Consider the following 25,646-nt stretch of genomic DNA (forward strand, 5'->3'; position numbering starts at 1 on the left):
GTTCTTCCTGGCTGGTCCCTGTGGAACGGGGTCCTCCCTTCTATGTCTCCAAAGTCAGGCTGTGCCCAGAAAAGGAAGAGGAGAATGAGCCTTTTGCTCCCATCCTTTCCACCCTGGAGGAACCACTTATCAGAGTGAAGGGTGGAAAAATAACTGCTCTTAGCATGCACACATCATTCAAAATGGTAAAAAGACACACGGGCAGAGAGCTTGATCCACTCACCTCATTTTTATGAAAACAAGATGGCGGCTGCTAGCGGCTCGGCATAGTTTTTCGAGTTACGGTTTTCGGTCAATATTTCACTCTCCCTTCATGGGCCCAGGGCACTTTCTGGATCACCTTGGGAAGCCTCTGCTGTCTGTTTATGACTTACAGAAACTAAGATATTGAACCCTAGGGATAATGGAACTAAGTGCCTTAAAATCAGGCTAAAAACCTGCTCAGGTCAGTTCTTCTCCAATCACCTCAAAGAACATGCCGGACAAGACACGTGAGATGAGGTGAAATGCTTCCTGCGAATTCAAGTCACAGACCGGGGTTGGGGGACCTGACAGGAACCTTCCTCCACCCTCTCCTAGGCTCCAACAGTTATGACATGTGAATCAGAAGAAGGTGACTTTGGGTCAGACTTCAAAGAACATTATGACATGTAGTACCTGCCTGTTGAAAACCATTTTCATGCTAAGGTTGTCTACACACACATACACACACACACACACACACACACGTTAGCTTTGGGGCATGGGGAGGGAAGAGAGAGAGAAAAGTTGAATCCAATATAACCATGTCTAACGCAATTTGTCAGCCACAGTTGGGTAACACTGGCTGTTAAACATTTTCCCCTTGGGCTTGGGGGCCCAAGGTCCCAGCTGAGCATAACTGAGTTAGTACCAGCTGAATGATATTTGGATTAAAGCAGCCACCACTGCATGTGTCCATGCCAGACGTGGGGCCAAATGGCCACTGCCAACCTTGTTCTTGAGGTGGCCGAGGCCCCATGGAAGTCACCACTTCTTTTCAGCATGGAGCCCAACGGTCCCGGGGTGAGCAAGCAGGTGGACCCCATGCTTCCCCACCTGCCACCAGCACTGTGTCCTTGGTCATGACTGCCCTTGGAATGACTCCTGGGGAGTCTCTGCTGAGTCTTGGAGCTCAAAGGAGCTTCTCAGAAAGAAAGGCCAGAGCACACAGCATGTCCCTTGGTCATCCTTTGGTGATAAACAGGGGCAGTTCAACGTCTGCCCTGCAGGCACCAGGAACCAGGCTCCAGAGCCGCCCCAAGCCAGCGGTCCTGCATCCCTAGGCTTGGAGGTGGTGGCGGCTGGCCGTGTCCACCCAGGCACCCCAAGCCCGCCCTTCCCTTCTTCTCACCAGCCGCCTCCTTCCAAGCTCTCCAGCGGAGCAACGTCCTTCACTCGGAGACCGGCAGAATGTTCTGGCTGTGGGAGTCCCCGGTGAGGCCAGAGGAGCGGAGAGATCGCCGGTGGAGGACCCTGTTCAGGATCTCTTTGCAGCTCTTGCGGTACTGGTGTCGCAGTAAGGAGTACACGAAGGGGTCGGACGCGGCCTTGCTGTAGGCCAAGCACTTGGACAGCACCCCCCAGTGGGAGCTGATGGGTACTGCAGAGGACAGCTCCACCAGCCTGTGGACAGAGACCGGGAGGATGTTGGGTTATGAGAGCACAGCTGGGCGATGCCCACGCTCCGGCCTGAGCCCCCGACCCCAGCTTCCTGTCAGAGCTTCAGAGTCTCTGAGGCTGCCTCCTCCAGTGACAATGACAACAGCAGTAACAACCATTAACAACGGTGGCCACTCACCAGGCACTTTTTAGGCCAGGTACTGTGCTAGTGACATATATTATACGTGATTTCATGGAACCCTGGAACTTTAGACACCTCCATTTTAAAAGTGAGGAAATTGACAATAAGTACTTAGCCAGTAAGCTGCAAAGGCAGGATTTGAACTCAGGTCTGTGTGATTCAGGAACCCAAGCTGATCTGAGAAACGCACTCAGGGTTTCATTGCATCCTGGCCACTGGCTCTAATTCTGCTGCTGACTTGCTCTGTGACCCTGGTAAAGTCATTTCCCTTCTTGGGGCCTGGATGTTTTACATGAAAAGTGAGAAGTCGGATAAGATCATCTCTATGATCACTGCAGCCAGAAGAGATGGGATTCTTTGCTTCAAATCCTAGCTCTGCCTTCCAAGGGAGGTTGCCTGGGAGGAAGGGCTGAGAACAATTTTCCAAATATTCAGCAAAGCTCAAAGTATGTCTCGTAGCAGGGAAGAATCTTCTGGTGAGAGAGACTTCTTCCCATGGCTGGGATCTGGTGGGCCCTGGCAATAACAGCAGTAGGGGATGCCCTAAAGTGACCTCATTCTTTAGGAGGAGGTAAGGGAAGGGGCGGCTCCTGTGTAAAAGGGGCTCAGTTCTGAGACCCATCCAACAGCTCCGTTCAATAGCGCTAAGGCCATGATGTGAGGGAGTAACAACCTTCCTCTATGTAAATGGAAAGAAAGTAAAATTGTCAGTCGCTCAGTTGTGCCCAACTCTTTTCGACCCTGTGGACTGTAGCCTGACCAGCAGAGTCTGTCCATGGAATTCTCCAGGCAAGAATACTGGAGTGGGGTAACCATTCCCTTCTCCAGGGGATCTTCCCGACCCAGGGATCAAACTGAAGTCTCCTACATTTCAGGCAGATTCTTTACCATCTAAGCCACCAAGGAATTCCCTCCAAATCAAGCCATTAATTCTTCTCTCCCAAATGTGTCCAGAACCTTTGGCCATATTTCAACATTAACTAGCATTAACATAAGGTATGAAAGGCCACAGAGCTGGGAGGGAGCTTGGAAATTATAAATTACCCTCTCCTCGCCATCAAATGAGGAAATCAAGGCCCAGAAAGGGAAAGAGGTTGCCCAACATCACACAGCAAGTCCGTGATGGAGGAAGATCCACTAACTGTGCTCAGACTGGGATCTGGCATCTGTATCCTACCTGGGAGGGGGGGTGAGGAAGGGGTCGGCAGAATGGAAGGCAGGGTGGCTGTCAGCATGGAGGGCTGCCCAGATGAGAACCCAGGTACTGACAACACCCAGCTTGGGCTGTAACTCTGTGCTGCCAACTTGAGTGATTTTCCTGAAGGCTTCTTTGGGTTGAGGTCGTGAGGACGAGCTTATGAAGAGAAGGAGAGGAAGGAAGCTGATGGGGTGAGATTCCCTGTTGCAATGACCCCCTTTCTGAACAGATCCTTGATGTTTCCACTCTGAGGCCCTTCTATTTGGCATCCTGTTTCCAGCACCACTATCTGCCCTTGCCCTCCCACCCTGAGGGGGAATGTGGCCACGGTTCTGCTCCTCTCCTTGGAAGCCTGAATGGGGAAAAACAGAACTGTTGGCATTTAGGAAATCTGTATTTTTAAGAAACCTATGTTGGGAAGTGATGAGTATAAGGGAACCAAAACCCCTGAATTTCACACCTAATAATAACAATGAAATAGCTAAATGCCAACACATCATCACTATGCAATGCCAAATTGCTTTTCCAAAATGTCAAGTCTTCTCCATATAGATAAATTCAGTCTGAGCATTTGAGCTCTCCTAGGAGGACTTATTAAGAGCCAAATATCATCAAACCATCCAGCAAGATCAAAATTATTATTTGCAGGTTCTGTAGATTTCATAGAATAAAATTTTTGAGGACAATTTAAAATTTCACCATTTAGATAATTAAGAGGTAAAATCTATTGCATTTGCTTCTCAGAGATTTTATGTCCAGTCTGAATATGCCTGGCTCAGTAATAACAACTCCCAGTTGAGTATCTCCTTTGGGCCAAATATGAAATGTGGACACTCTCTAATCTTACAGTTATTCTCTGCAGAATGGGTATCATTCACCCCACTTTACAGATGAGGAAATCAAGGCTCAGAGCGACTGTGCAACAAGCCAGCATCTCCTCAATGGGAAGCCCAGTTGCATCTAACTGCAGCCCACGTCTTGCCTGGGTGCCATGCTGGGATTCAAATCTCTGCATTGCCGATTGGACAGGGTGAGTTCTGGGGTCCCTCTCCGCCCTGAGAACTCCCTTTCCATGAAGTTGCTATGTGCTACCCAGCAGTTCCGTCACCCCCTGTCCACAGTGCACAGGACTTCTATTCCAAAAAGCCAGTGTCTGGCCTTCACAAGGCCTGCAGGCAAAGAGATGCTTCAGATCAGCCTGGGCCTGGGCACTGCTCGCACGGGGGCCCCGGGCCAGGATGAACCTAGGAGGCTCCCTTCCATGGCCGGATGTGGCTGGCGGACCTGCTTTCTCATATTCCTGTGCACGGGGACCCCCCACCATGTGCCCACCGTGAGTGGCTTTGTTCTGTTCCAGCTACTCCTTTAGGGGACTGGGCAGGGACAGGGGTTTATGTGTTGCTACAATTGCTTCTTTCTAATTCCAGATCTGGGCAGGGGATGGCCATGTGGTCCCCTCCAGATGACCTTTGAGCAAGGGAACGCTCTAGCCCGTCTTCTCATGCCAGGCCCAGCCACCTCCTCCGAACACCCTCCTCTCCAGCAAAGGGACATTATTATTCTGATCAGTCACATTTTCCTTGTGAGCAGGGTCACCGTGTGCTCAAAGTGGCCTGCCACGCTCTGCCTCTCCTCTGCTACTGCACGTGATGGATTATTGAGCTCCTCTCTCCTGCCCCTGCCCCCAGGTCTGGCCCAAGAGCCCTGAGTTTAGGGGTTGTTAGTTTGGGTGATAGTTAATTAAGGGGGACTTGGCTTAAAGCTCAACGTTCAGAAAACTAAGATCATGGCATCTGGTCCCATCACTTCATGGGAAATAGATGGGGAAACAGTGGAAACAGTCAGACTTTATTTTGGGGGGCTCCAAAATCACTGCTGATGGTGATTGCAGCCATGAAATTAAAAGATGTTTACTCCTTGGAAGGAAGGTTATAGCCAACCTAGATAGCATATTTAAAAGCAGAGACATTACTTTGCCAACAAAGGTCTGTCTAGTCAAGGCTATGGTTTTTCCAGTAGTCATGTATGGATGTGAGAGTTGGACGGTGAAGAAAGCTGAGCACTGAAGAATCGATGCTTTTGAACTGTGGTGTTGGAGAAGACTCTTGAGAGTCCCTTGGACTGCAAGGAGATCCAACCAGTCCATCCTAAAGGAGATAAGTCCTGGGTGTTCATTGGAAGGACTGATGCTGAAGCTGAAACTCCAATACTTTGGCCACCTCATGCGAAGAGTTGACTCATTGGAAAAGACCCTAATGCTGGGAAGGATTGGGGGCAGGAGGAGAAGGGGACAACAGAGGATGAGATGGTTGGATGGCATCACTGACTCGATGGACATGGGTTTGGGTAGACTCCGGGAATTGGTGATGGACAGAGAGGCCTGGCGTGCTGTGATTCATGGGGTCGCAAAGAGCCAGACACGACTGAGCGACTGAACTGAACTGAACTGGTTTCCTTTTGCCCTAACCCCCTGTTGTAGGTTAAACTATGTCTCCCCAGATTCATAGGCTGAAGTCTTAACTCTCAACAGCTCAGAGTGGAACCTTATTTGGAACAAGGCTTGTTGCAGAAGTAATCAGTTAAGATGAAGTCCTTCTGGAGAAGGGTGGGCCCCTAAGCGCAAGTGATGACCATGTCCTTACAAAAGGGAGGGAATCTGGGCACAGATGGACGCAGAGAGAATGCCGCAAGATGAAGGCAGAGATGGGATGACACTTGTGAAGCCAAGCGATGCTAAAGATGGCACGTAAACCATCAGAAACTCCAGGGGGGTGGTGGGGAGGCCTGGAAGAGCCTCCCTGGCAGCCTCGGAAGGACCCACCTAGTCGACATCTTGATCCTGAACTTCCAGCCTCTAACTGAAGCCGCACAGTTCTACTGTTGAAGCTGCTCAGTGAGCGGCAGCTAGCTACAGCGGCCCGGCTGGGAAACAGACCTACGTCCACTGAGGAGCCTGTGGGTATGCAGAGGGTGTTAGGCAGGATCTGGTTGTTCATGGGCCCCTGGTCGTAACACCAGCATGGCACCAAGCCCTTTGGAGCTCCTGGAGCCCGTGGGCACCAAGGGTCGACTTTGGGGTCAGCAGAGGTCAGCAGCCCCCAGAGCAGGGCACTGACCCTTCCTTTCCCTCTGGGAAACAGATTTTTTTCCCCCCACAAGCAGGGCTCCCTGCCCCCTGCCGCCACTGTCCATTAAGCACCAAGGTGACTTTCCAGGTCCCGCCTGAGGTGTGTGCCAGAGAAACCTCTGCCATTGGGCAGTGTGCCAGGGGAATATTTACGCTTCTGTGCTTAGAATGCACATGTGCCTGTCCTGGACAACCTTGACACAGCTCCCCCAAGGAGCCCCTGGGCTGGGAGCACACAGGCTGGGTGGCCGGTCAGGCTGGGGACTGAGGGGGAGGGGAAGTCAGGAGTCCACTTTCCTGAGCATCTCAGGTGGCTCAGAGATGGCTGTGAGCCTCTGGGGGTACCAGGGCACAGCCTGGCTTGGATGGGAGGTGTGAGATGCTGCAGGGTGTCGCTGCTGACAAGTCGGAAGCAGAGAGTGGGTGTTTATCTGACTCAAAGTGACCCAGAGCAGACACCCGTGGTCCTGGCCTACCTGCCTGTCCCCACCTCTGAACCCCCTTTGCTCTGTGCTTGTTCTGGGGGACCCCTCCGGGGAGCATCTCCCCTCTCTGGGCACAAGGCCCTCTGATCCGGGTCCCAGGGAGGTCTCTGTGCCGGCTGTCACAGCAGAGGGCTGACAGTCGGGAAGCCGCCCCCTTGGCCTTCACCCACAGGGATCTTGCACCCCACCCAGCAGCCCGGCCCCCCTGGTCCCGGGAGGAGGATGGAGGTACACTTGCCAGGACTCCTGGGCAGTCTCCAACCTCCCCCCTCCCGGAGAAACCAGTGTCTCAGCTCTGCTCGATGATGGGAATCTGCAAAGAAACTAAACTCTGGGGGAGAGAAGAAGACCAGTAACACCAGTAGCCCCAGACCCAGCTCCTCCTCTGGGTCCTCAGAGGCTCGGGGCTTTGACAGCCGCTTTCACAAACAGGGTCTCAAGCCCCCCTGGCAGCGTCCCTTGTTCTTCACACGACAGGGCAGGAACTGAGGCAAAGAGACAGGCCGAGGCCACGTGGCCTGGGCGTGGGAGAGCCAGGATTTGAACCCTGGACTGTGGCTGCCAGGCGGTGCCTCGCAGCTCCTTGAGTCAGTTCTAGGGTGCAGCAAGGGCCTTCACCTTCAACCCTTGAATATAAAGTGGTAAATTGGTGCCCCCTCTTCACACCTCCATCGTATCTCCCCCCCCTACACTCACATACACACTCACACATGCACACACATGCACATGCTGTGCACCAGGGCAACACGGGCCACAGAACATCCTTTGGGAAGCAAGCCCAATGTCTTCGCAAGACTTCTGGAGAATCTGGTCTGTGTATTTGAAGATATGTAAGTAACAAGCTGGGCTTCCCTGGTGGCTCAGCTGGTAAAGAATCCGCCTGCAATGCAGGAGATCCAGTCCCTGGGTTTGGAAGATCCTCTGGAGAAGGAAATGGCAACCCACTCCAGTACTCTTACCTGGGAAATCCCATGGACAGAGGAGCTTCATGGGCTACAGTTTGCGGAGTTGGAAAAGAGTTGGACATGGCTAAACAACGAGCTGAGCTTTAAATGTTCATGAGACATTAGCATGGAAAAGGCCTTTGATTAATAGAATATTAACACTGAGCATATTAAAGCCCTCTGCCATCATAATCCCATGACTCTGAAAAGCCACAATAATGCTGCTGTCAGATCCACAAAGGCCTCGAAGCCCCACTCCAATGATCTGAGACAATCATAATTATTTGTAAGCGTATATCGCTGGAGAGACAATAGCCTTACAAATGCTTCTGGAAAGTGCATTTCAATTCAGAAAAGTGTAATTTGAGCTTCTGGATGAGAATCTGTTGCAGATTCTCACACCTTGCTCACACGCTCTGCAAAGAGCCAGACTTGGCCCACTAGGGCTTTTGGTGTACGTGTGCGAATAGAAGGCAGTGACCCCTATTAAGAGTGAGGGTGGGGGGGACTTCCCTGGTGGTCCAGTAGTTAAGAATCTGCCTTCCAATGCAGGGGACATGGGCTTGATCCCTGGCCGGGGAACTAAGATCCCACACGCCATGTCTTAGGGCAACTAAGCTCACACGCCGCAACTACTGAGTCCATGCACTGCAACTCGAGAGTCCACACGCCGCAACGAAAGACCCCATGTGCCACAACTAAGACCCAACGCAGCCAGACAAATAAAAAGAGTGAGGGTGGAGGTTTCCAGTGCCTTCCTCTGTCATCTGACACGCCCCAAAATGCAGGTGCAAGGGGCTTTGTGGTTGGTTGCTGCAATGCGGGAATCTGAGAGGTATGGATGCATGGTCAGCGTTGGGCCACCCAAGTCTGCTGATGACTCCAGCTGCCAGCAGTGATGACCTCTGGGCCCGACTCCAGGTCCACACAAGCTGCTGTCAGCCTGGTGGGAGGTCAGAGGTGACTCCATGCAAACACTGCTGCTTCCAGTGAAAGGACTCACTCACCTGCCTGCTTTAACCCACAGGAGTCTGGATTCTATGTTTGGGTTCATGCCAAGATGCCTGAGCCTAGGAAGTTGGATCAAAAGCCTGCAGACAAACATTTCTATATTTTCAGCGCCTGGTCCCCAGACTTTGGAGATGTAACATGGTCGCAGGGCTAAATTTTTTCCAATAGGCCTGGCACTGGCCTTGAACCCTTGGATCTGCCAGTTGCTACTACTATGGCCATGGGCCACTCATCTCACCTCGTTGACCCTCAGTAAATGGGAATTCTAGCACTCACCTTGGAGGAGAGGTTTACAGGGTGCAATCAGGTAGGTACTGATATGCTCTGGATGCATTATAGGTGTTGAATAAGTGATAGGTATAGTTATAAAGGGCCTTCCTAGGTGATGCTAACAGTAAAGAAACTGCCTGTCAATGACATAATAGATGAGGGTTCGATACCTGGATCGAGAAGATCCCTGGAATAGGAGATGGAACCCACTCCAGTATTCTTGCCTGAAGAGTCCCATGGACAGAGGAGCCTGGAGGGCTACAGTCTATAGGTTCACAAAGAGTCAGACACGACTGAAGTGACTTAGCCCACATGCATGGTTATAGAGACTCCACACCCTCCAATAAGGGAAGTTTGAGAATCTATTTGAAGACTTGAGTGGTTCTTAACCCAAGAATGGTGCTTCCCAATCTGAGATTGTTATCAGCAGATGTGAACAGACTGGGGATAAGGAGAAGGGACCCCCTCCCCGCCAGCTGGACCTTCCTGATCAGCTCAAATCCGGGGCAGATGTCATAGCACAAGCCCCTTCTCTTTCTTGATGTTCTGATTCTGCTAGCTCCCACTGTTTCCCATGGCTGACCTAACATCAACCCACAGGCTTGCACATGTCTCCAACCATAAGATCCAAGGGGAAGAAGTAGCAAGGCAGGCTGCTTAGACACAGGCTGTCCTTGTGGAGTTACCGGAAATAGTAGTATCTGTACTGACGGCTCAAGGAAGGGTTTAAGTACCACTTGAGCAACTTGATCTTAATCATAGCAGAAGCCGCAGCTTTGTGGTTCTGAGTAGGTCATGGCCAAGTGCCTTCCTACATCCTCTGGGAGGAAGGAGAAGCCTCCATGCAGGGCAAGGGGCCCCATGGGTGGGCTTTGGCTCCAGGCAGACCCTGGCTGGAACCCTGGCCGAGTCACTCACAGGACTGGCCTCAGAATCCATCTCAACATTGTGCTGGCTTGCCACGTTCGGTGGATCCCAGTTGGCCTGCAACTAGCCCACTCTCCCTGGATGAGTGGCTCCTAGAGAAACGACCATTTTCATAACCCATGGCTCTAGGTCTTCCATGGGGAAGCATCTCCCACAAAAAGTTAAATTCTCAACTACATTTCCAGAGCAGAGCCTGACTTCGCTTCTGAGACCAGGGCAATTGTGTCCATACTCGGAAACCAGCTTGGGAAGAACAGCAGAAGAATCAATTGCCACCAAAAATATGAGCAGTCCTGAGTCCGGTGCTGGGGCTAGTGGGGGGGTACACTATGAGGAAGGCCTTGCGTGGGTTATTTTATGCATTCCTTCCTGGAGTCTGACTTCTCCCCACAATGAGTGTGCAGTTCTCAGCCCTGACTCAGTGTACGATGGGAGAGTTTGGGTTGGGCTCCTTGGAGGTGGGGGTCACAACAAATTCTGCCCCACCCCCAGTCTACCCCACCTCACCTGTTTTAGCAGTTCCACCGCCCTGGCATTGGAAGGGTAGCTCGGGTGTGACCCTGGACTTATCCAGCGCACACCTGGAGCCCAGAAGGTCCCCTGCACGTGATGAGCAACTTCACACGTGTCCCCCTCCCTGGGTTGTGCCTGGGGCCCCCGCTACCACAAAGACTAGGCCCCTCGTGGGAATCTGTCTTCAATCATGGAAGGGGAGTGGGGGTAGGGTGTGGGCAGGGGAAGGTGGTTCCAAGACAGGTGTCATTTCAAGAGGATTAGCCACAAGGATCCGCTGCCACAAAGTCCCTCCCCATCACCCTGTGTTGGGAGCTGACGTCCCCTCATTCAGACCCTTGGAGGACTCCTGCCTCGATGCACTTGACCCACAGAGGAAGCCACTGATTTGCCCACTGCTTATTCTTGCCCGTCTAGACTCTCGCACTGAGCAGGGTGCTGGACAGGGGAGGAGGGGAGAGAGGGCGTTCTGAGCACTCTGGCAGCGTGGCCAGAAGGACCATTCCAAGACCCAAAGTGCTCCTGCTCAGGAAAGAACAATCTAGAGAGGTCAAGGGGAAGAGGGAGCTGGCAGTAAGAACATGGGCACGCCTGGACCCCAGATTCTCTGACTAGAGGCCGGCGCAGTCCGACAGAATGAGAAGGTGAGCCCCAGGCGTGAAAAGAAACATGTGAAGTTACTATTAATTACAAACCTTATTTAATTCAATATATCCAAGATAGCACCATTTCACTATGGAATCAATATAAAAAGTTTTAATTATACATATGTTGGTGGTTTAGTAGGTAGTCGTGTCCGACTCTGGCTACCCTGTGGACTGTGGATTTTTCAGGCAAGAATACTGGAGTGGGTTGCCATTTCCTTCTCCAGAGCATCTTCCCGACCCAGGGATAGAACCTGTGTATCCTGCATTGCAGGCAGATTCGTTACTGCTGAGCCACTAGGAATCTCATATATACATATATATATATTATATACATATATATATATATAATATGTATGCTTGTGTGTAGTCGTGCGAAGTCTTGGAAACCCAGCATGCATGTCATACCTACGGCACATCTCAGTTTGGACAAGTCATGTTCAAGTACTTCAGTGGGACCCGTGGCTGGTGGCTCCCCCGTGGGGCTCTAGACCGGGCCCACGCTGTCTCTTCTGCTGGGACTGTCCCCCTGTGTAGGCACGCCCACTTCACTCGTTCCTGCCTCAGAAGTCTGAGACGCTTCCCGATCAGATGCCATGTTGTGGTGCTCCATCCAGGTGGGAGGGCCGTATCTACAGGGTCATGTGCCCCTCACAGGGGTCGTCTGCAGAGCCTCACCAGGCCACGCCTCCCATACAGGGTCTCCTTCAGGTTCCGCACACAGAAGGTGCTGGGGAAATGTGTGTCAAAATGAAATGGCAGTATGTTTGCATGTTTTGGCTTTTCCAATAGTCATGTATGGATGTGAGAGTTGGATTATAAAGAAAGGTGAGCGCCAAAGAATTGATGCTTTTGAACTGTGGTGTTGGAGAGGACTCTTGAGAGTCCCTTGGACTGCAAAGAGATCCAACTAGTCCATCCTAAAGGAAATCAGTCCTGAATATTCATTGGAAGGACTGATGTTGAAGCTGAAACTCCAATACTTTGGCCACCTGATGCAAAGAACTGACTCATTGGAAAAGACTGTGATGCTGGGAAAGATTGAAGGCAGGAGGAGAAGGGGACGACAGAGGATGAGATGGTTGGATGGCATCACCAACTCTATGAGTCTGAGTAAGCTCCAGGAGTTGGTGATGGACAGGGAAGCCTGGCATGCTGCAGTCCATGGGGTCACAAAGAGTCGGACATGACTGAGCAACTGAACTGAACTTGCATGTTTTCTGAGCTTGGTTTAGGATGGTTCCTTTGCGCACATAGGAAAGTCAAGGCAGTGGCTGGATGGGGTGGTGGCAGTGGGGGTGGGGGAGGTTTCACAGAGGTTTTCTAAGCATCGATTTTCCTTCCCTGTAAGTTGCCATCTGTCCCCACAAAAGATGAACAGTTTTATGAGTGTTTTTTAAAAGTCCAAATGCACCATGTCCATTTGGAGAGAACATATTGAGTTGTGAACCGACTGTCAATTTCACTGAAAGTTTTTTTCTGGGCACCATTAGAGGGAAGCAAGCTATAATCAGAAAAAAGGAAAATTTTGTGGGGAAATGAGATTAAGCCAGAGAAAAATCCAATCGTTTAAATTTGGAGCTGAATTACCCATTGTCCTCTGAGGGTTCAAGTTCACCTCATTAGCCCGCAAGTCCCCTTTACCGTGGGAGCTAAGAGAAGGGGTGTCCGCATGCCCTCCCTTTCTGATTCATCTCTCCTCCATCTAAGTCCCTTTAGTTCACACACCAGCCAGTCCCAGGCCAGGCACCGTGGCTGGTGTGGTACATAGGGGAGGAGGGTGGATGCCGGCCACAGATGGCATCCAGACCAAGCCTGTGACACACACGCTCCCTGGGCTTGAAGCCCTTGAACCCTGACAACAACCCTAAGGGGCACACATTGCTCACTTCTGGTTTATAGATGATAGGTTGGAAGTTCAGAGAGGCAATATCACTGGCCCAAGGTCACACAGCAAGCAGGAAGTAGAGGAGCTGGAGTTTGAACTCCAGAGCCCAGGCTGACAAACTCTGCCGCTCACCCTTGGAGAGCAACTGAAACCCACTCTCCTATGTTTCTGCCTGGGCTTCGTGTCCCACAGAAACCCGCATCTCTGCAAGTTCCGATGTCCTGGCTAGACATGGCAGACCTACACCAGGGGCTCTCACCCAGGGGTGGTTCTGGTCCCTAGGTTGCCTAGATCTGTCAGTGTCTGGAAATATTTCTAGTTGTCAAAAGTGGGGAGCAGGAGGGAAGAGGTGCTCCTGGTGGGCAGTGGTGGATGACAGAGGGGCTGCCAACATCTCACGATGCACAGGACATCCCCACCCACAACACAGACTGTCAGGAGTGCTGAGGTCTCGTGGGTAGTTATAGAAGGTAGAACTGAGGGATCTGCTCTGCTCAGGACAGACTCATCCAGAGATCTGCAGACAGTCTGATGTCCTATGTTTAAAGTGAGATGCAAGCCCACTAGCCTTCCCCCAGAGGGAGCGGCTACCACAGAAAAGACAGTGAGAGATGCTCTGGGGTTGCACTCTCTGGAGAAGAGAAGATGGGCACTGCTGAGGGGGATCCCAGCTCACTGTCTGCACATCAGCCGGGACCCCAGGACAGACATCCTCCTGGACTGCAGAAAGCAGGATTGGGAGTGTGGGTGGAACTATGGGGAGCCAGGCTTCAGCTCAGTGTGAGGAGGGACAGGGAGAGACAGAGGGAACTGGGCACAGTGAGCCTCTCCTCCCTGGAGCACCATCCCTCTCTGGGGGATGGTGAGGCAGGGCATCCCTTCCAGGCCCCAGCCACTTGAGGATGCAGGAAGATGCTGGGAGATACTGAGGGTGCTGAGGGACGCTGGGGGATACTGGGGATGCTGAGAGATGCTGGAGGATGCTGAGGGATACTGGACGATACAGGGGAGTGCTGAGGGATGCTGGGGGATGATGAGGGGATGCTGGGGATGCTGAGGGATGCTGGGGGATACTGGAGGATACAGAGGAGTGCTGAGGGATGCTGGGGGATGATGAGGGGATGCTGAGAGATGCTGGGGGATGCAGAGGGATTCTGGGGGATACTGGAGATGCTGGTGGATGCTGGAGGATACAGAGGAGTGCTGAGGGATGCTGGGGGATACTGGGGATGCTGAGAGATGCTGGGGGATGCAGGAGGATGTTGGGGGATACTGGGGATGTTGAGAGATGCTGGGGGATGCTGGGGATGCAGGAGGATGCTGGGGGATGCTGGGGGATACTGGGGGATACTGGGGATGCTGAGGGATGCTGGGGGATGCTGGGGGATGCAGGGGGATGCTGGGGGATGCTGGGGGATACTGGCGATGCTGGGGGATGCTGGGGATGCAGGAGGATGCTGGGGGATACTGGGGATGCTGGGGGTGCTAGTGGATACTGAGGGATTCTGGGGATGCTGAGGGGAGGCTGAGGAATGCTGAGGGATGGGCCATATGCTCTTTCACACACACACACACGCACACAAAACCCTGCACAGCTCCTACTTCCCAGGCTCAACAACCACTTTCCAATAGAACAGAAAAATCCTATTTTCACCTTCCCGAATACTTAAGCCATTTTGGATACAAATTTTTGTGCGCAGGGGTGTTTCCACTCCAGTGAGCAAAACTGAGTAGGTAATACTTTTTTTTTTTCTGGCTACAACATGTAAGGAAAATTCTGTAGTTGGAGGAGGTTGGCTTCTGGAATGTAGAGCCCTGAGGCCATTGTACTGCAGCCTTGGCTGGCAAGGGGGATGGGGACAGGGAGAGGACGTGACAAGCTCACAACACCTGGACTCACAGCGGCAGATCCCAGAGCCGTGGGACGGGTGGGCCCGTCTGGCTGGGCACGGAGCATGCTCCCTGCTTCCAGGGCAGGTGGCACCTGCTGATCAGGGTGTCTGGGCTGGGGATTCCAGGCGGGGCTCTGCTGTACTTGGTGGGGTGCTTTCCCCTATTTTTTCTCCCTTGTCTCCTCCTTTAGAGTTTCCTGGGTTTGGGGACTAAACGTTAGAATGATGTGATCTGAAATCGAGTGGGGCGTCTCACCACCTTTCAGTCCTAAGTTTAATCCAGAAGAATCTGAGGCTGAAAAGCGAAAGCATATGGCCTCCTTCTCTCTCATCTGTCAAGTTCATTCTCATCCTCCGATCCACCCTCTGGAAAACAAGTGGCCAAGTGAGGCCTGCCACGGCTAAAGGCCACGTGGGCCGGCATGGCTCTCTGGAGCCCTGTGCCCAACCCCACTGGCCCCAAGCTCTCAGCCCGCCGGCCAAGCTCACCTGGTGATCACGTAGGGCGCAAAGCACACGAGGAAGGTGCCTATGAAGGTGCTGATCTTCTTGGTGGCTCGCTGCCGCCGCCTCTTCTGCTCCTCCAGACAGCGTTCCCGCACACTGCTCACAAGATGGGGAGAAGGTGAGTCACGGGGCGGGCCAGCCAGTCACAGGGACTCATTATCGCGCATGCAGGTGACGGCTGTGAGAGTAGGAACTTGGCCATGGAGCCAGAGAGACCCGAGCTCAAGTGGGCTGTAAGCACGTGACCTGGGGTACCTTGTCTGACATCACTGGGTCATCATCTGTAAAATACGGAGAGTAATACAGCAAAGATCTGCACACAGGGGCAAGGGGCGGGTGGGACCAACTGGGAGATTAGGACCGACATATATACTGAAGTGAAAGTGAAGTCGCTCAGTCATGTCCGACTCTTGGCGACCATGGACTGCAGCCTACCAGGCTCCGCCATCCCTGGGATTTTCCAGGCAAGGGCACTGGAGTGGATTGCCATTTCCTTCTCCAGTGCATGAATGGGAAAAGTGAAAGTGAAGTCGCTCAGTCGTGTCCGACTCTTAGCGACCCCATAGACTGTAGCCTACCAGGCTCCTCCGCCCATGGGATTTTCCAGGCAAGAGTACTGGAGTGGGTTGCCATTTTCTTTTCCAGGGTTTCTTCCTGACCCAGGGATTGAACCCAGGTCTCCCTCATTGTAGGCAGATGCTTTACCATCTGAGCCACCAGGGAAGTCCACGTATACACTACCATGTGCAAAACAGATAAGCTAGTGGGAAGCTTCTGTACAACAGGGGTACCTCAGCTTGGTGCTCTGTGATGACCTAGAGGGCGAGATGGGGGGTGGGGTGGGAGGGAGGCGCCAGAGGGAGGGGATATATGTACGCATATAGCTGATTCACTTCATTGTACAACAGAAATTGACACAACATTGTAAAGTAATTGTACTCCCTGCCTTTCGAGAACTGACATCTCAGGCCAGCTGGGAGCAGCAGTTCTTGCAACCCCTTTCCTGCAGCCTCAGGAAAATGAACAAGCAACAGCCGGGCTGTCCATCTCTGCAAGCGAGGCATCACGTCCTCCAGATCAGAGGGCCCAACATGGCCATGTGTTCCTACTGTTTACTCATTTTTTTTCACAATTAAAAATACATTGATTTATTTTAATTGGACGATAATTACAATATTGTGATGGTTTCTGCCATACATTAGTATGAATCGGCCATAGGCATACATTAAAATAAATGACATGATTGCAGAAGTGTACAGGGAGGAAAACTGTGGACAGAGTCATCCAGGAGTGAAGATAACTCGGCAGAAGTCAGGCCGGGGCTGCAGAGTGCGTGCAAGCGTGCGTGTTCAGTCTCTCAGTTGTGGCTGACTCTTTGCGGCCCCACGGACTGTAGCCACAAGACTCCTCTGTCCATGGGATACTCCAGACAAGAATACTGGAGTGGGGTGCCATTTCCTTCTCCAGAGGATCTTCCCAGCCCAGGGACTGAACTTGCATCACTTGTGTCTCCTGCCTTGGCAAGAAAATTCTTTACTACTGAGCCTCTTGGGAAGCCAGGCTGCAGTGACCTGACACCAAAATAGGTCAGTCTGTTCAATGAAAGCAAAGAGTGGGGAGAACGTTCATGAGCCAGACCCGTGAACAGCATGGACACCAAGGCAGCCCCCCCTTCCTTCCACAAGAACCAACATTTTACTAATTAATCAAGACTCTATCACATTTCTGATCACAGATGGACAATTCCGTGTTAGTTTGGACTGGTCCCCTAAAATTCCTGCAGAATTTTTTTTTTTTCTCCCTTGACTGTATCCTTCCAGGAATTTAGAAAGTTGAGAACTGGAGTCTGGCCCAGTACAGACAGATTTCATACTGGCTGAAATGTATTACTCATGACTCACATCATGAATTAATTTCTAATCACTCATATCAATAGCCACCCACATTTCTTGAGTCTTTAATATATGCCCATCTTAGATACTGTGATAGGGGTGCATTTGCATTCACTGATTTGATACTCACATCTCTATAAGATAGTAAGTAAAGTTGCTCAGTCATGTCTGACTCTTTGCGACCCCATGGACTGTAGCCCACCAGGCTCCTCCATCCATGGAATTTTCTAGGTAAGAGTACTGGAGTGGGTTTGGGTTGCCATTTCCTTCTCCAGGGGATCTTCCCGACCCAGGGATCGAACCTGAGTCTCCCACATTGTGGGCAGACGCTCTACCCTCTGAGCCACCAGGGAATCCCAATCCTATAAGATAAGGACTGATAAAACTGTAATGTTCACTTTTTCAGATAAGGAGACTGAGGCACAGAGAAGTTAAGTAACTTGCTCAAGATCACACAGTGATCCGGAGAAAGGTGGCAGTAGGGTGACCGACTCATCCCGGGTAATCAGGACTGCCCGGGGCTTAGCGCTAAAAGTCCTGCGGCCTGGATGGTTTACACAGGACTGGCCGGTTTTCAAACCGAGGATCCCACATCTGAGGACCACTCTCCGTCTCGGGCAACCCAGGATGGTTGGTCTCCCTAAGCGATGGCAGTAGCTGAACCCAGGTGTCACTTGCCAACTCACTGGGGTCATTACACCTCCCTGGGGATGTGTGTACGTCATCTCATTCAGAAAATCTGAAGCATACAGCCAAGGAGGCAGAGGACAGAAGGGTGACTTGGCCTAAAGTCCCCCAGCAAGAGTCATCGTAACTCTCTTCACTTCCCATTTACACCTGGGTGTCTGCAGCGTCTTCTTGCAAAGACCTCTGGCTCTTGTGACTTGTGCAGATACAAGTGGGCATGGAGAGAAGGCACGGGTCCCCACCCTGGAGGTCTGGGTGCAGTGAGGCGACCAGCCTGTCTCGGTTTGCTTGAGACGGTCTTGGTTTTCCAGCTCAAAGTCACACATCCTGGGAGCCCTCGTAGACCCGGGCAAATCAGGACAACAGTCACCCTCGCGGCGTGTTTGGTACATTCTTTACAACATGGGACCGCTTGTTTTAATAATGAAATCCTTCTCTCAAAACTCCCAGTGCAATCAGTGTAGGAATTGCAGATGTGGGGGCGTGAGCAGGGAGTCCCGAGTCATCGCAGTACACTCACCCACTGGAAGGAGTGTAGGATTCTGGACATCTCCTTGAAAGTGAGAATCAAAGTCATACCGTAAATGACTCATCAAGGGGCACCAGACAAACTGGTGGTGATACTGGAAGCTGGCCCTCCTCCGGGATGTGACCCCCAACCATATTTTCCATTTCTCAGACATTTTAGAATAACCCTGATCAGTGAACAAGCCGTGGCTATGTGTCCTAGTCCCAGCTGTGCCCTCACAGCTGTGTGGCCTTGGGAAAGTCACTCAACTTCTCTGAATCTGGTTCCTCATTTATCAGAGGTGGATTTCACAGTTAGGACTACAGCTAGAGCAGCTACTTAGCAGGGACAGAAGTGACTCGCCTGCTACCCAGCTCTGGAGGAGGGAGGAGCTTCCTCTGCCCCCCAACCCCACCCTTGAGGGGGGACTTGGGTTCCTGCTGAAGCTCTGAGGACCCAACTGTCTCCCCAGGAGCAGCATCTCTTCCTCCCACCACACCAGACAATCCTGTCCCCGAACCTTGAGGAATATTTAAAGACAGACGTTGGTTAAAGCTTTGAAGGTCCTCAGAAGGATAAACAGAAACATCTCAGGGACTGTCCGAGGAATAAAGCAGACCCTTCAGAGGCTAGCATGATCAAGGTCACTCTTCATTGTAAAAACCTGTGGGGAATTCATTTTATCTGTTCCTGCAAAGCTTTGTACAGGAAAGGATTAAACAGCAGGCGCTCCGCAGACATATTCCTCCTCTGGGTTCCCACACTACGCAGCTCAACATCTTGTACCCAGAAAAACGTAGCGAGAGTATGCCATTAGATTTAACGAACAACCCTTCAGGAAATTAATACTCAATCATTTTAAAGTGACCTTATCAAAAGAGATGACAGTAGAAATCTGCTCTAGCACAGATTTTTTTAAAGCTGAGACTTAAGAATCTTGAGCCTTTCAGACAAAGCAAGGCTTATCAATAGATGTCAAGCTGTGAACCCTTCCATGGCTGAGAGTCCTCTCTGGTTAGTACTGAGTGGTCAGCACACAAGCAGTACCAGAGCCAGACCTCTGGGCTCAGATCTATGCTTCCTGCACTGACCTGTTGTGTGGCTTTAGGCAAATTACACAGCTCTTTGTGGATCAGCCTCCTCATTTCTAAAATAGGGACAATGCAAGTACCTGTGTGGCAGGATCTGATTGAGACTAACTAAGTAAACACCTTGGAAGTAGCTAAGACAGTGCTCGACTCAGAGTCAGCACTCATTCAGTGTGGATCCTAAGTATTATTCATCCAGTTTATATCTATGAAACAATGACTATGGTCCAGCACTACCTTGAACCCCCAAACTCCCTCCCACTGCAAAATTTCTCTTCCTATATTTACAAGAGAGAGAGTGTACTGTGACTAGAGACTGTTGCCAGGTAAGGTCTGAGCTTGATTCTGGGCCCCCATGCAGTGCAGAGGGTGAGAGGCCCGAAGCTCTCTTGGCGGGGTTCATTGGCCCCGAGTGCAAGCACAGTGCCAGTGTGTGTGTGTGTGTGTGTGTGTGTGTGCGCGTGTGTGTGCGTGTTGGGCTGGGGGAGGGGGGAGGCAGGGGAGTTGGTCCCAAAGGCTGTGACAAGACATGGCATCCCCTTGAGCCAAAATGAGATGGTCTCTCCAGCACGGTGACATGTGGGGTCAAAGACATGTTCCCCAGGAGGCCTCAGGAACGGGGCAGAGGGATGGATTATCCTGGGGATACAGGAAAAGTCAGTACATGAGGTGACTATGGCTAAAACATGTCAGGGGTGGGTCCTGACTGATCCCCAGAGGACAGCAGCTGGCCCAGGACTCAGAGAGACATCTGGATTTGCCCTCTGGCTTTTAGGAACGTGAAACAAAAGGCTAGGAAACAGGTTGACTGATGGTGGAGAAAAGCCTCGACTTTGGGGTCAGGACTGGTGTGAGCAGACCTGCCCTGAGACCTGAAAAGTGGGGGTCTGTCTTGGGACCTGGATACTGAGGGGCCCAGACCTCTGCAGGAAATGAAGAGTTCGGGGCTAAGGGAATGGGCACGCTCAGAGCCCACATGCTCCATCCTAGACCAAGCTCTGTGTGTGTGTGTGTGGGCACGCGCGCGCTAAGTCACTTCAGTCATGCCCCACTCTTTGCAACTCTGTGGACAGTAACACACCAGACTCCTCTATCCATGGGATTCTCTAGGCAAGAATACTGGAGTGGGTTGCCATGCCCTCCTCCAGTGGATCTTCCCAACCCAGGGATCGAACCCAAGTCTCTTGTGTCTCCTGCATTGCCAGGCTGGTTCTTTACCACTAGTGCCACCAGGGAAGCCCAGACCAAGCTCTAGGGACATGGAATTTTTTGCCCAAATGCCCTGGTCCTGCTTCCAGAAGGTGTGCAGGCATCATCCTTGGCCCCATCCTCCTAAGGGTGGACTGTGCCACCTCTGTGCTCGGCTGGAGACCAGAGACATGACATCTGTGAGCAACATGTGGATGCAGATCCTGCAGTGTCCACCTTGTACAACGGAGGCCCCTTTCTGTGCTGGGGGAGCCAGGATGGGAGACAAGGCAGGTGGGTTGTGTGCACAAGGCCAGTTCTGCTCTCCCTGCTGCGTCCAAGGAGGCTGAGAACCCTCAGTTTGAACGCAGCCTTGCAAAGCATTATAAATGTGTACTTCTCAAGGCAGAAGGCTAGAACATCTTTCATTTAACAGTCTGTAAGTGCCAAAGAATTGATGCTTTTGAACTGTGGTGCTGAAGACTCTTGAGAGTCCCTTGGACTGCAAGGAGATCCAACCAGTCCATCCTAAAGGAAATCAGTCCTGAATATTCATTGGAAGGACTGATGCCGGAGCTGAAACTCCAATACTTTGGCCACCTGATGCGAACAGCTGACTCATTTGAAAAGACCCTGATGCTGGGAAAGATAGAAGACGGGAGGAGAAGGGGACGACAGAGGATGAGATGGTTGGATGGTATCACCAACTCAATGGACATGAGGTTGAGTAAACTCTGGGAGCTGGTGATGGACAGGGAGGCCTGGTGTGCAGTCCATGGGGTCGCCAAGAGTTGGACACAACTGAGCAACTGAAATGAAGTTGAATTTAGAAATTCTCAATATTCATGTAAATGGCTTGTGAAACACAGAGCTTGTGAAACTCCCCATTTGCACTATTGCTGCATAATCCATAAACCTTGGGGACAGAACCGGGTGGAGCCACAATCTAGATCTGTTAAATATGGCAAGTGCCCCCTCTTTCCTGGGGGTCGCAACTTCTTCATCTACAAAATCAACAGCACGGGGAGGGCCCTTCTGTCTAGCTTTACACAGTTCTGACATCCTCTGGCTCAGCTCTCACGCTGTAGCCCTTGATCACAAGAATGTGAATGCGTATGTTTCACCAAAGGTCCAGTCTTAAGTCATTAACCTGTGCCGGCGAGTAGCGCCCTCAGCTGGACGCGGAGGGCAGGACTGCGGCATCAACACCAGGGATCCCCGTGCAGGGCCCCCCATCCACGTCCCTGGGGGCACCAGAGACAGGATCTGACTATAATCAGTTCCGAGTTGTGATCTGGGAGAACTGAACCCAGTAGACTGAGTGGTTAGAGACCAGTTGGGTAAAAACTATTAGTAACTCCCAATTCCTTTACGACTGCAATAACCCGAGAGAGCACTCCAGAAAGACGGGAGTAAGGGAGGTCTCTCACGGTCCCTGATTCAACTTACAGCAGTGAGAGTCCCTGACTTTTAGGTGGTGCTGAAGCAGAGGAATCCAGCCCGTCATTCTCCCGGTCAAATGCTCTGCAGGAAGAGCCAGCATCACTCAGGAGCTTCCTGACAAATGCCATCCTGGGCCTCAGGGAAACTCAAAATTAAGTCCCAGTAGGCCAGCAGAGTGGTGGCTGTGAAGGGAATCTTCCAGGGAACAAAGTGACCTTGACCTGCCACCCTGGACAAGGAAGCCTGACTTCTACTGATCGGGACTGGACTCCCCCAGCTCCCGGCACCAACTGGCCCTAGAAGCTGCCTGAAGCCTTAGTGCCGAAGGTTCAGGGGGCCTAGGGGCAGCCTCTTCCCCCACTACACCGGAGCTAGCTCTGCCGTTTCTCACTTGCGGGGAGGAAGAGTTTGGAGCCTCCAAGAAAGAAGCCTGAGGATCCACTGTCCGAGAGCTGGTGCCCTCCTGTGAGGCCACCGCTCACACTCTCCCTCTGGAAGTGCACCCCATAGAAAAAGGCAGGCTGCGGTCACTGAAGGGACAGTGCTCTCATGCCCACCCACTACTCCTCTGTAACCTCAGGCCAGCCTCTGCCACCGGGGCCTGTTGGAATCAGCAAAAGACAATCCCCCCAACCCCTAGAAAGCCCTTCCTCTCCCTACTGCAGGCTGCCCTTGCTCCTTGGCCCTGAAGGATCCCAGGGCTTTGGGAAGAGGGTTTCCTTGGGGCATCCTGGGGCTCAGAAGCAGTGAACAGCCTCCTCGAGGGGCGTGGAGGAGGGAAGAGAGGCCCAGAGGCCATCAGAGCAGCTGCGTCTTCTCCTGACTCCCCCGGGAGCTCTCTCTGTGGTGTCTGGCCTGGAGTCCATGAGACATTTGCAAGATTAGAACCAACGCAGGTGGTGCAGAGGTAAAGAATCTGCCTGCCAATGCAGCAGACGCAAGAGACGCAGGTTCAATCCCTGGGTTAGGAAGATTCCCCTGGAGGAGGAATGGCAACCCACTCCAGCATTCTTGTCTGGAAAATTTCATGGACAGAGGAGCCTGGTGAGCTACAGTCCATGGGGGTTACAAAGAGTTGGACATGACTGAGTAGCATCTTAAACGGGCTGAAAAGGAGCCACCGTCCTGCTGTTCTGGAAGTTGAAGGGAGAGAGGTGATGGGGTTTGTACTGGTCTAAATAAGAACTTATTTCTTTCCCAGCTGATTCCCTCCTCTGCTGTTAGATTCTCAATGAGTGGGCTCACTCGTTCAAGTTCCGGGAGTTAAACAACACTGCCTACAGTTTCTAGAGTGCTTCCCGTGGATGTCCTAGGGAAAACGCACCTTTTCGAGTGAGGTCCTCTCACCCCAGGGTGATGGGGAGGGGACAGTGCTGTGATCCTTAAGTGACACTGAACCATGCAGGGCCACGTGCCGTGAGGCAGGCTGAGTCTTTGTGTCGGTGCAAGACCACACCTGCCATCTGTTACACATGCAGCTGACACACGAGCACTTAAGACTGTGTGTATGAAGCTCACACGCTTTCATACATGGTTCACACGCCCTGGTGTCTTTCACAGTGGGTGTAGTGTCCATGATTCTGGGAGGGAGATTCTGCAACTAGAAGCTCTGGGCCGGCATGTAATCTGGAAGGACCATCCTGAGGGGAACAGTGAACACAGGCTTACATGCCCTTCTGTGTTCAGACAGGGCAAAGCTCAAGGTCTTCTCTTTGTTTTTTTGCTCATGTGCAGAAAACACTTGGAACTGAAGGAGCCTTGGGTCAGACTGACTCCACGGGTCTGTCTGCATCACCTAGGAGCTTGCTTCTCCCCCCGGCCGGGGAGGCATTCACACCCTGGGGACTGAGCTCCCTCCCTGGCCCCTGGCCTCCCTTGCACTGGTCCTCTCTGCCTGCCTCACTTTTCATGCCATCTTGACACCAAAACCCCCTTTCAAGGGTCTGGAGCATCAGGACATAAAATACCAGTCTACAGAACAGGGACCCAGCAGCCATTTCTCTCCTCACTCCCCTCTCCTCTTGAGGAAAGCCAAGGTGATCTCAGGACAGCTCAGCTAAGAGTCTTTCCACCTTCTGTCCCTGAGAGGCTCGGGGGGCGGGGATGGGGTATGGTAGGACTTTCTGGGGCACCCTAACCCGCACTGCCCACCCCGAGCTGCCCTCCTGAGAAACAGCGGCCAGGGGAGGATGGAGGCGGGTGGGCAGGTTTCGCCATGGGAGCCTCAGGCTGACACCCTCCCTCTGCAGGGACTCCAAGTCCAGGAGACGCCGGACGACGCTGTCTGGGAGGGGCAGGAGCACACCCCTCCCCCCCCTAGAGCCCTTCAGAGGCTCCTTTAAGGACCGCAGAGGAAGGGGCTGCCCAGTCCTCTTGCGCGCGCGCGCTCGCGCGCGCGCGCACACACACACACACACTAGCAGGAGACAGAGGCAGTGCCAGGCACCGGAGAAAGGGAAGAACCAGCAGAGCGGCACGCTGCTGTCTGAAGAGCTCTTAGCAGCCCCCCAAGCATCCTGGCCAGGCTCTCGGGGCCTGATGAGAGCCATGCAAAGGCCTTCAGCAGTGAACAGAGGTCACTGCCTTCCCATATATGCTGTTACTTAAAGTGAACACTACACACGGTAAAATAAGAAGTCCAGCAAAGTTCTGATTCTCTGAGGTTCCCATCCCGATGAGTCATGGAATGTATACATTCATATCTCATCCACCTTTTGGGTGGTCCTGCTTGGTTGATGCTCTAAGCACCTGTCCTGAGACCCACAACGTTGCCCCTTTCCCCCTACCTCAGTTTTCCAAAGAGGACATGGAGGATCGGTGTTAAAGGGGCTTGCCCAAAGCTGCACGATGGAGCGTGGGGGGAGTCAAGGGCTCCCTTTCCCCGACAAAGATCCCACATCTCCCACCCCACTCCTCCACCGAGTCCCCTGCCCCGCGTCCTCACCTGGGGTGGATGTCCACCAGCAGCACGAGCGTCTGCATGGTGATCACGTCGATGCGCTTGCAGTGGAAGCGGGCCACCTTGAGCACCTTGCAGTATGTGCAGCAGAGCACGACAAAGGAGAGCAGGAAGCTGAGTGCGTGGAAGGCGCCCGTGAAGACAGCGAAGCGCAGGCGCTCGTCCGGCCGCCGGCTGCAGAGCGTGCAGGACGCGTAGAGCTGGTGGAAGCCGAGCCAGGACAGGGCGAGCGCGGCGGCCGGGAAGGTGAGCGCGTGTAGCCACGTGTAGGCCACCATGAGCGCGGCGTCGCGGAGGCGCATCTTGGCGCGGTAGCTCAGCGGGAAGACCACGGCCACCCAGCGGTCGATGCTGAGCGCGGCCATGCTGAGCATGGAGTTGGCAGCCAGGAAGGTGTCGAGGAAGGCGGCCAGGCGGCACAGGCGGTCCCCGGCCGGCGGCCGCTGCGCCACGACGCCGGCCAGCGTGAGCGGCATGTTGACCACGGTGCACAGCAGGTTGCCGCACGTGAGGTTCAGGGTGAAGAGCGCCGGCGCCTGCCTGCGGATGTCGGCGCTGTGCAGCAGGCAGAGCAGCACCAGCGCGTTGGACAGCAGCGAGACGCCCATCGTGCCCACCAGCAGCCCCGCCAGGCCCGCGTCCCACGAGTTCAT

General features: G+C 52.7%; 1 protein-coding gene across 1 annotated transcript; it reads right to left on the bottom strand.

The window, feature by feature from the left end:
- Positions 1–1,412: 1,412 nt before the first annotated feature.
- On the bottom strand, positions 1,413–25,646 carry GPR26 (G protein-coupled receptor 26). Its single transcript, XM_081558986.1, has 3 exons — positions 24,979–25,646; positions 15,211–15,324; positions 1,413–1,644 (listed from the first exon to the last, which is right to left on the bottom strand). Exons 1-3 carry the CDS (start codon positions 25,644–25,646, stop codon positions 1,413–1,415), a joined length of 1,014 nt encoding a protein of 337 aa, XP_081415112.1.

The sequence above is a fragment of the Giraffa tippelskirchi genome, chromosome 2 (genome assembly GCF_054371585.1).
Source record: "Giraffa tippelskirchi isolate mGirTip1 chromosome 2, T2T-mGirTip1v1.2.pri, whole genome shotgun sequence".
In the NCBI taxonomy this organism is placed as follows: Eukaryota; Metazoa; Chordata; class Mammalia; order Artiodactyla; family Giraffidae; genus Giraffa; species Giraffa tippelskirchi.